The sequence below is a fragment of the Carlito syrichta genome, unplaced genomic scaffold, assembly GCF_000164805.1.
Source record: "Carlito syrichta isolate Samal-C Ts95f unplaced genomic scaffold, Tarsius_syrichta-2.0.1 Scaffold301560, whole genome shotgun sequence".
NCBI classification, from domain to species: domain Eukaryota; kingdom Metazoa; phylum Chordata; class Mammalia; order Primates; family Tarsiidae; genus Carlito; species Carlito syrichta.
The window spans coordinates 100,464-111,705 of NW_007245656.1; the positions used below are offsets into that span (position 1 = coordinate 100,464).

The following is an 11,242-nucleotide window of genomic DNA, read 5'->3' on the forward strand; positions in this document are numbered from 1 at the left end:
TCCCATCCTGGCCCCAAAAGAAAGCTCTTAGGTCCCTGACCAAGAAATAAAAGATCCCACCTGTGTAAAATGAGGGACATGAAGGCCACTTCCTCCAGGGGGACCCTGCCTGCCTTCCCACAATTTCACCAGCAGAAAACTGGAAGAACATGATCCAATGAGCTTGGCAATTTTCTAATAAATGCACCTTGAAATAGCAGGAGGTGATTCAGTAGCATTGCCACATGCATTTGACTGTTATCCAGAAATGGGGTGGTTTTAAAGAACAGATAGGGGTCTCTACTCCCCACAAGGCATCTTCACTGGGAGAAGGGCTAGTTCCAAAAAAAATGCATCTTTAATCCTCAGCAAGATACAACCTAGGTAAAAAAACAAATGTACCCTGAATCAAGGATTTTGGTCTGAGGGAGGCCTCAAGAAATCACTTAAATCATTTCTACAAAATGAGATGCTATCAAGCACATACAACTCATCTCATAGGTTTTATAAAATAGAAATGACACCTTGAGGAGGAAAAGTAAAACACGTCTGTATGTTTACTCATCTGCTAATCATCTTTCCACACAAACAGCAAGAAGTAGCCCTAAGAATAGTTCCAACTCTTTTATTTTATTTGTTTAGAGATGGAGTCTTGTGATGTTGCTCGGGCTGATCTCGAACTCCTGGGCTCAGCTCAAGTGATCCTCCTGACTCAGCCTCCCAAAGTGCTGGGATTACAGGCCTGAGCTACCACACACAGCTAGTTCCAAATCTTAATAGGGGTTTGAGTTACAAGGATGTCAAAACGGAGCAGTACCTTAAGTTTATGTCTTTCATAGTATATTTCACAGCAAGAAAAAAAGACTATAATAACTACTGTTAATGATATACAAGCTATTTAGGGGAAAGTACACTAATATCTGCCACTTACATAAGAAGGATAAAAATAGATGAATGGGTGGATGCAGCAATGAAGAGATGAATACATATATGGTGATGCAAGTAAAATAAAACGTTAACACAGGTTGAGTATCCCTTATCCAATATATATGGGACAGGGCCGGGCATGGTGGCTCAAGCCTGAAATCCTAGCACAATCCCAGGTGGAGGCGAGATGATTGCCCAAGTCCAGGGGTTCAAGACCAGCCTGGGCAACTTGGCAAGACCTCGTCTCTACAATAAATCAGAAAAATTAGCCAGGTGTGGTGATACACACCTGTGGTTCCAGCTGCCTGGACGGCTGAAGTGGAAGGATCACCTGGGACCAGCAGGTCAAGCCTGTGGTGGCCGTGAGCATGCCACTGCACTCCAGACTAGGCAACAGAGTGAGACTCCAACTCAAAAAAAAGGTGGTCCTGAACTTGGAGACACAGAATTTCATCAGCTGCTGGCAGCCCTGAAATAGCAGAGGCATTCATGTTGCTTGTGGACCAGTGCATACATACTAAGCAAGGCTGCAGCCTTTACCTAACACCTTCAGAATCTTGCTCCAGCTTCTGCTTTTTGCTCTACCAGGAAACTACCAGAGCCCAGCAAAGACGCACGCACACATTAGTCGGCGACAGTTCAGATGTCCTCTGGAAAACTTTTAGGGTCACATCCTCAGCAGCCACTGAGAAAGACAAACTCCCTTCCTGTTCCCTCCCCCAACATTCCTTCTTTTAAAAATCATTCCAGTTCTTTTGGTGGCTCAGCCTGTAATCCCGCGCCTTGGGAGGCTGAGATGAGTGGATTGCCTGAGCCCGCGGGTTCGAGACCTGCCTGGGCAACTTGGCGAGACCTCATCTGTACAATAAATCAAAAATCAGCCAAGCATGATAGCGTGTGCCTGTAATTCCAGCTACTTGGAAGGCTGAGGCGGAAGGATCGCTGGAGTCCGGCAGGTCGACGCTGCAGTGGCCGGGAGTGGCCAGTGCACTCCAGTCTGGGAGACAGAGTGAGACTCCAATTAAAAAAAATCACTCCATTTACTATTTGAGAATTAGTTTTGAATTTTCAGAAAAGTAATCTTTTTGGGTTCTTGTCCTGTTTCTTCACGTACTGACTTAGCACTTGTAAAGCAACCACCAGAATCACATTTTCTTCTTCCTATTTCAGTGTTCATCCTGTGAGTCCTTTTCCAGAAAATTACCAGGCCACAAAGCTTTGAGCTTCAAGGAGGACTCCACCCATAGCTCTATGTTACCGAGTCTGAGTTACATCTGATATCTCAAATACAAAAGACCCAGATTTTAGAAAAGCATTTTGCACAAGTAAATCTATAACATAATAGGCGGTGACCCTAGATGCACCAATCACCCTTCCTGCATGAGTTCTCCCATGAGCTAGTTCAAAATGCTGCTGCCATCAATCTCTCCCCCACAGATACGCTGAGGCACCATGGCACTCAGAATTTCTCCTTTTTAATTTTTTTTTTTAATTTTGTAGAGATGAAGTCTCGCTATGTTGCCCAGGCCGGTCTTGAACCAAGCACTCCTCCCACCTCAGCCTCTCAAAGTGCTGGGATGACAAGCATGAGCCACTGTGCCCAGTCTTTTCCCTGGCTTTGTTAGGCTCACCTCAATTCCCTGCCAACAAGCCCTCCTCGCCTCCACCTTCACCACTTCCTACACCAGGGCAACTGGACAGCCAGCAAGGTCCCCAGATGCCTCCTGGCCTCCCACCATGGCTTTGCCGAAATTAAGGAAGGCAGAGAGGAGGGAGAGCAATGTGCCACGGGGTGGAGGCTCTGGCTACCAGCACAGTAAGCTGGTTAAGAGCATGGTCTCAGGAGTCAGTGAGGGGGTCAAACCTGGGCCCTGCCACTTTCTAGCAGTGATCCTTTAGGCAAATCATGTAGCCATTACACAGAAGGTGAGGGAGGGATGGTGAAGGCCATAAAAGGAGAGTGGGGATGGTAACGGTTGCAACCACCATCACGTTTCATGTGAGGACAAGGCGGGCTGATGACTGTACAACAGAGAGCACAAGGATCAGAGAGGAGGAGAAATGCTGCCCCCTGCCCCCTGCCCACCTCCCCCCACGCATGCTCACATGGTGCGAGGGAGCACCTTTTGCTTCATCCCTTTCACTCAGCTTGTTCAAGCCCCTGCCCACCCCACATGGCTTCTGCTTATATAAGTCCCCTCCTCCCCACCACACTCAGAAGAGTTTCTTCCATTTCCTTGGCTTGGATGAGGCTGACCACTTCTCCCTTTTGACAGAGTTGTAAACCCACACAGCGCCCAGCAGTGTCATGCAGGTATTGTGTTCCCAGCAAATATAGGCGGAGGAACAGATGCCTGGGGCCAGCATGAGTTAGGGTCTGATTAAAATGTCCAGATAGTCCCTGAAGTACAAATATGCCAGCCCATATTTAGGCACTAGGGAAAAGCCCTAGAGCAAGGGTCATCAGCTATCAACACTCAGGGCAGGTCATCCTCAGTGGTGGGGCTGCCCTGTGCAGGGAAGGGTATTGGCAGCATCCTCAGCTTCTGTCTTAAGACAGAACTGCAGCCCTGTGGAGGGCCTTCCCAGATGCGACAGCCAAGGATGTGTCCAGACATTGCCAAATATCCCGGAGGAAGTTGAAGGAGAGGGGTAAAATGTCCTCCCCTGTTGAGCTACTGCTATGGAAAATAAAAATATGCCCAGTCAGGGTCTGTGGTTCAGCCTGTAATCCCAACACTTTGGGAGGCCGAGGCGAGAGGATTGCCTGAGGCGGCGGGTTCGAGACCAACCCGGAAAAATTGATGAGATCTCATCTCTACAATAAATCAAAAATGAGCTGGGCATGGTAGAGTGCGCCTGTAGTTCGGCTACTTGGAAGGCTGAGGCAGAAGGATCGCCGGAGCCCAGCAGGTCAATGCTGGGGTGGCTGTGAGCGTGCCACTACACTCCAGCCTGGGCGACGGAGTGACACTCCAACTCAAAAAATAATAATAATAATGTGGCCAAGTGGGGTCTCCCATCCCTCTCGGGGTCCTGTGTGGTGGGCAGCTTCTCCCTGGCCCTGGTGGTCCTCCTCCCAGTTGTGCTATTTGATCAGCTGCTGCTGCCGGCTCCAAGGGCGGGTCCTGTGACTTGTCACCCACCGACTCATTCCTCTTGCCCACAGCAATTCCAATTCCCTGCAAACTCCCACAGGTACCGGGCTTTGCAGAAGGCAGCCTAGAAGGAAGAAAACACCTAAGCTCATCAGAGAAGGAACTCAAGTCAAATAAGATGTCACCTGTCATGAAACAAAGATGAACAGTGAAGGTAATTTCACATCCTGTGTTGTCCCAGCCCCAGCAAGCACCCAAGTGGTTTTTCATGCGCCTCCCCTCCTGGATCTTTCTTGACAAACCAGGTCCCCAACCTCACTTAAGAGGAGCAGCAGGAAACAGGGAAGGTGTCAGAAGGAGTGGAAAGAAGCTCTCGTGTAAGCATCGGAGCCCCCGGCCTGCCTGCCATGAGAATAAACCTGAATTGTCCCCTTAGAAGGGGAGAGAGCCATCAGAACGTGGCCATGCATCAGGTCATGGAGCAGAAATGAGCTGTCCTCACCTACCCCCAGCAACATTGGCAGTGCCCTGGCACTCCCTTCCACTTGCGCTCATCCTGGAGCTGACCTGTAGAAACAGAATCTTCTAGGCCAGTAACTGCAGCCCTGTGGAGGGCTTTCCCAGATGCAGAGATGACACGTTGATGTTAACCTCAGTCCCAGTGAGACCAGATCTCAGGGCAGAGGGGGGCCCCTGACTCCAGGCCCGAGTCCCCGTCCTCTGTGATGGGCCACATGTGGTAGGACAGTCTCATCTGCCTCACTGATGGAGGCTCCAGGGCCCAGGTTGCAGCAGGCAGTAGGGTTAGGCCAAGAGGTGATGCCTTCGGGGCACCTTTGGGCTCTCTGTTTAATGCCCTTTAACGTATAAATGAACAGGCCCATTTAAATTTAATGACAAAAATCACAATGAAATGAATTCGCACCACCAAATATATATATATATTCCCTAAGCTATTATGTTACTTTTTTTGTTTGAGTCAGAGTCTCACTCAGTCGCCCAAGTTGGAGTGCGGTGGCATGATCACGGCTCACCAAAGCCTTGACCTCCAGGGCTCAGGAGGATCCTCCCACTTCAACCTCCCAAGTATCTGGGACTACAGGCATGCACCACCACACCTAGCTAATTTTTTTATTTTTCTGTAGAGACGAGGTCTTGCTATGCTGCCCAGGTTGGTCTTGAACTCCTGGACTCAAGCAATCCTCCCGCCTTGGCCTCTCAAAGTGCTGGGATTACAGGCAGAAGTCACCGCCTCCGGCCCACTGTGCTACTTTTCTACTGGGACAGCAGCCAGCACAATAGTGTAGGATGGAAAGAACAGATGTGGGGCACCTTTCCCAACAGCCACATGTGTGACAAGACCTCTACAATCCTGTCACTACTAGGTACAGCCAACAGGGCACATCACAGACTCTCTCAGCCTCAACTTCCTCTTCTCCGAAACAGAGAGGATAATCACACTCAAGGTTTGTACTGTTGTAGGAATTCAATTAGTTAATGCAAGTGGAGTACTGAGCCCAGTGTCCAGCATACAATAAGTGTTCAATAACTGAGTTATTATCAGGCCAGCCGTGGTGGCTCACATCTGTAATCCCAGCACTTTGGGAGGCCCAAGTGAGAGGACTGTCTGAATCCAAGAGTACAATACCAGACTGGGCAACATGGCGAGATCCTGTCTCTACAATAAATCAAAAAATAAGCCAGGTAGGATGGCACATGCCTGCGGTTCTAGCTACTTGGGAGGCTGAGGTGGAAGGATCATCTGAGCTCAGCAGGTCAAGGTGCACTCTAGCCTGGGCAACAGAGTAAGACTCTGACTCATAAATAAACAAACAAATAAAACTGAATTATTAATTAATATACATGGCTGGAGACCAAGCACAAACTTTGGTCTCCCTTCTTCCATCCTTTCTATACTCCCTCCATCCCATCCACTTCTTCCCTAAACAGACAGGCAACACAAACCAAACACAGTCCAACGGCCTCCAGAACACAACACAAACCAAACACAGTCCAATGTCCCCCAAGGCTGGCAGCCCAGGAAGCAGGACCACAGATCTGCAGAGAAAAGGAGACTCCAAGGATGCCATGAAATGTGGTGTCTTGCTTCAGAGGCAAACATATGACGGCACTTTATGCTGAAGAGGAGGAGGTGCAAAAAGGATATCATACCTTCTGTACAAAAAGATTCCACCCACAGAGCTCTCCCCTCCCAAGTATTGCAGGAGTTCCCCAAGTCACAAAAATCCCACCTACAATGCATCCTCTCTCTCCAAATGCCCCACGCAGCATCCAGCAGTGGGGAAGAGGTGCTTCCCAGTGACCAATGTTGGGCAACACCTGAGAGGAATCTCACACATGCCATGGATCCCCACTCGCATTCCCATTTCCACTTGGACAGTCCTAGCTCGGTCCAGAGAAAGACAGACACTCCACCCATCCTCCATTTTCTCTTGTCCTTTCTTGGCTCCGCTAGTAAACCGAGGAGCCCTGGCTACGTGAGCCAGTATAAGAAACATTGAGCCAGTATAAGAAACATGAAGAAGACTTTTACATTTAAGTCTAGAGTAGATTAGAAACTGCGCATTGGCCACCACGTGCTAGCTGGGTGACCTTGATCAAGTCTATTCATCCCCATCAGCCTCAGTTTCTTTATCCGTACTATGGAAACAATAATCTTTGCCTCACAGATTAAATGATGCCAAATATGCAAAGTTCCTGGCTCAGAGCTCAGAACCTAACAGAATGGTCAGTAAAATAACTGTTAAATGAAAGACTTTATTTATTTGTCTATTTATTTATTTGAATCAGGGTCTTACTCTGTCATCCAGGCTGGAGTGCAGTGCCACAATCATACTCATCGCAGCCTCAACCTCCTGGGGTCAAGATATTCTTCTACCTCAGCCTCCTGAGTAGCTGGGAGTACAGGCATGCACCACCACGCCTATCTTATTTTTTTGCTTTTTGTAGAAACAAGGTATCACTACATTGCCCAGGCTTGTCTCCAAATTTTGGGCTTAAGCGATCCTCCCACCTCAGTCTCCAAAGGGCTGGGATTACAGGTGTGAGCCACTGCGCTCGGTCAAAAACCTGCTATTGTCATTGATCAAAATTACACATAAAACCTCTGTCCTTCCAAATGCCCATGATCACCAATGGAAACACCCTCTCCACCCACATCTTCTCCAATTCATCCTAAAGAGCCATTTTACCATCTTCCTCCCTTCACCAAAAACAAAACAGAATAATGGAAGTATGAGATGAACCATCTTGTTTAACCATGAGTTTTTATGTTTTGTTTCATCAGTTGCACCATTTTCTATTAATGTTCCAAATGTCTGATATTTTGGCACAAGAAAGCTCCAGCGAAGGCCTAACCCTCATCACATGATTTTCACTGCTGCTTCTGCAAAATGTGCCCTAAACACATTTTTGGAAGAAAAACAATTAGTAAACTGGAAACCATCAATACTTTATTTTCCTTTTAAACTTCCAACACCTATTGAAATAACCACCTGCTTTAATTAGTTCAGCTAGAGTAATATAGTGAAAAATCATTTTTGAATTAAAACAGAAAATGTCCCCTCAAATAAATAACTTCAGTAGTCCTTTTTGTCTTTCAGCTTAGGCACAATTGTTGAAGGAAGTCTATAAAAATGTAAGTATCTGACTTTTCCCGATAAGATAATTCAAACAAACATAAATTTGTTAAAACTTACAAAGTTAGACAATTGCCACATTTATTTCCTTGTCAATTTTTAAATGAGACTGATAGCAAATAAATAAATACATAAAAATAAACATAATTTTTCACCAGCTAATTTTAAACTAATTTTTTTTTTTTGAGTAGGAGTCTCACTGTGTTACCCAGAGTGGAGTGGAGTAGCATGCTCACGGCCACCACAGCCTCGAACTGCTAGGTTCAGGTGATCCTTCTGCCTCAGCCTTCCAAGTAGCTGAACTACAGACATGCCACCATGCCTGGCTAATTTTTTGACTTATTGTAGAGACGAGTACTCACCATGTTGCCCAGACTGGTCTCGAACCTGTGGGCTCAGGCAATCTTCACACCTTCACCTCCCAAAGTGCTGCGATTATAGGCATGCCACTGCGCCCAACTTTAAACTAAAGTACAATTAAAAATAATTTCACCCTGCACATGTGATTCTAACTTGCAACCTATCGAGGCAATGTTTGGGTTATGTGCTAACAGGCATGTAACATACATTTATGTGTGTCAGGAGAAAGGAAAAAACCCTAGAGAGGGTGTCTTCATTTATTATGATTTTTTGAGCTAGACTAGTTCTTCTTCAACTATGACAGTCTTACAACAGATGTGAATTAGTGGGTCATGCACTTTGGGAGACCAAGGTGAGAGGATTGCCTAAGCCCAGGAGTTTGAGACTAGCCTGGGTAACATCTCTACAATAAATTAAAAATTAGCCAGGTATGGTGGCACACACCTGTAGTCCCGGCTACATGGAAGGCTGAGGTAGCTGTGATTATGCCACTGCACTCCAGACCGGGAAACAGAGTGAGACCCCAACTCAAAAAAAAAAAAAAGACAACACAATGATAACTCCAACTCATAAAAAAGAATTTAAGAAGTTCTAAGTAAGGCCTGCATGTAATTTCTTTCCATCACCAGCATCATGAACAGGCTGTAACATCTAACGCTAAGTGCCAGCATGTTAATATCTCTGTAACTGCCTGGTTCCCAGCCCAATGTATATAGTAACACCCTGCTGTAATCAATATTAACTGGGCTATTCTTGCCATTTCAAAGTATATTTCTAGCATGGTATTTCTAAGCATAAATGATTTGAAAGACTTATCTGTTACCCTTCAAATTTAAGGCAAAAATGACAATCCCCCAAATCACAATAGTCTAAACCTTTAATCATCCCACCCCCTTTTCCATATCTGTTGACTACATCACTTGTCAAACATACACAAAGAAGGAGTCAATTGTGTGAAAACATGTAACTTGTAAAGCAAAAGCAGAAGGGGAGCTTTTTCTTTTCTTTTTTTTTTTTTGAGTTGGAGTCTCACTCTGTTGCCCAGACTGGAGTGCAGTGGCCACTCCCGGCCACCGCAGCCTCGACCTGCTGGGGCTCCGGCGATCCTTCCGCCTCAGCCTTCCAAGTAGCTGGAACTAAAGGCGCACGCTAGGAGCTTTTTCTTTTAATAGTTTGTGGACAAATTGTTGATATTAAGGAAGACATTTCTCTTTCATTTTAATTAGAGTTAACTTCACAATTGCTTTTGCTTTTATTGAACTACAAAAAAATATTTTAAAGAGGCTACATTATAACTAGTATTGCCAAGGCAGAATGATCAAACAAGGAGGTCTACTGGGAAGTGAGATCCTATGCCCAGCAACAATGTGATTGTGAGATGCTGTTTCTGAGGGAAGCTGGGTGTGCGTCTCCCATAGAAACAGGAGAACGGGCTCAGAGCTACATTCACAATACAGTCATTCCTGACAAGGGCAAAAGGACATCTGTACTTCTTTCTGGAGAAACTGAGGCAAACAGGATTCCTCAAATGTCGCCAAGATAAAATGAGAGGCATCTGGCGAGTGATTCAGGAGTCCTTGGCGCTTGACTTTTAGCCTTTTCCATTCCATGAAAATCGACAAAAAAACTATGGTAATCCATTTGAAACTGCAGAAAAACAGGATGAGGTTTTACAAATTTGTTAGGAAGCCACCCTATAAAAAGGCCACAAGTCGCTTGACAAAATATTCAAGTTCATCTGGAAAAACTACACAAGAAAGTCACGAAAGTTCTCAACGTGTGCTTCAGAAGAGGAAAGATGGGGGATCAGCCCTACCGCATATCAAAACATATCACAAAGGTACAGCAAGTTTGATGATGGTTCTGGAATACAGGGGAGAGGATGGCTAGTTCTGAGGAAAAGAGGACAGGTTGTGGAACTCTCCCTGACTCCCTAACCCAAAATAAAATCCGTATAAATAAAAGATTTAAAGATATGCCTACACTTTTTTTATAAAAATATTACCTATACTCAAAGAAACCTTCTGAAAGAATACATAAAAAACTAGTACTGTTAAAGTAGGCAAAGTAAAAAGAAGATGTAACAATTATGAGGATCTATGCTTCAAAAACACTGCATCAACATTTGCCAAGAAAAAACTTAGGATAGTGGGAGAAATAAAAGCCCTTGAGCTATATGAGGCTTCTACTCATCTTGGACCATGGCAGATCAAATGAACATAAGAATGTAAAAAATATGCAACATAGGTCTGATAGACAAACCTACATTTGACCCTGGACCTTGAGCATACCGAAAATACCTTCTTTTTTATATGCTCATGAAACAGTTGTAAAAGCAATCACATAGTATGCTACAAAAGGTCTATGATCAAATACATTCATTTGAAAAAAATTTTTTTTTTTTAGTCAGTGTCTCACTCCATTGCCCCGTCTGAAGTGCAGTGGCACAATCACAGCTCACCGCAGCCTCAACCTCCAGGGCTCAAACAATCCTCCCACCTCAGCCTCCCAAGTAGCTGGTATTACAGGCATGCACCACCATGCTCAACTAATTGTTATTATTTGTGTGTGTGTGTGTGTGTGTGTGTGTGTGTGTGTGTGTGTGTGTGTGGATATGAGATCTCACTATGTTGCCTAAGCTGGTCTCGAACTCCTGGGCTCAAGCAATTCTCTCACCTCAGCCTCCCATGGGATTACAGGCGTGAGCCACCATGCCCAGCCATTGAAAATAACTGTAAAACAGAGATACAAAAGAAATGAGATGATAACAAATGTGAGACCCTTGAAGCAATCGTACACAATCAAATATAACTTCAAAGCATGGAGATGATGAAAACTTTCAGTTCCTATAGTAGTCTGTTGTGATATTTTTTTCAAGAAGCCGCAGAATCCCTTGAGAAAAAGGTACTGTTTTGGAGAAATTCTGTTTTTTTCCTCTGCTCTCAGACCACAGCCACAACCATCAACACAGAAGACTTCTGTAACCAAATGTGGGGGGTGGGGGAGGGTGATTCCCACACACCAAACCACAAACAGCAGCTAGGTGTCCTCTAAGTTAATTCCAACACTATCTACCTGGAGAGAGTGTCAGTTCCCGCAGGGCGAGGGCTCAGTCCCCAAGACTGCTCCGCCCTTCAGATACCAGTCCCAAGTCTGGGCCTCCAGAACTTCTGATGGACTAGCTTCAGGCTGGGGTTTCCTTGCCCCCCCCCCCCCCCC

General features: G+C 45.6%; 1 protein-coding gene across 1 annotated transcript in view; it reads right to left on the reverse strand.

Moving 5' to 3' along the window:
* Positions 1-4,559, reverse strand: part of LOC103257134 (AF4/FMR2 family member 1-like) — a 104,689-nt gene extending 100,130 nt beyond the window's left edge. The window contains 2 exon segments of the mRNA XM_021710810.1: positions 2,826-2,928; positions 4,511-4,559. Of these exon segments, the coding sequence (XP_021566485.1) occupies positions 2,826-2,928; positions 4,511-4,559 (152 nt within the window).
* Positions 4,560-11,242: the final 6,683 nt, after the last annotated feature.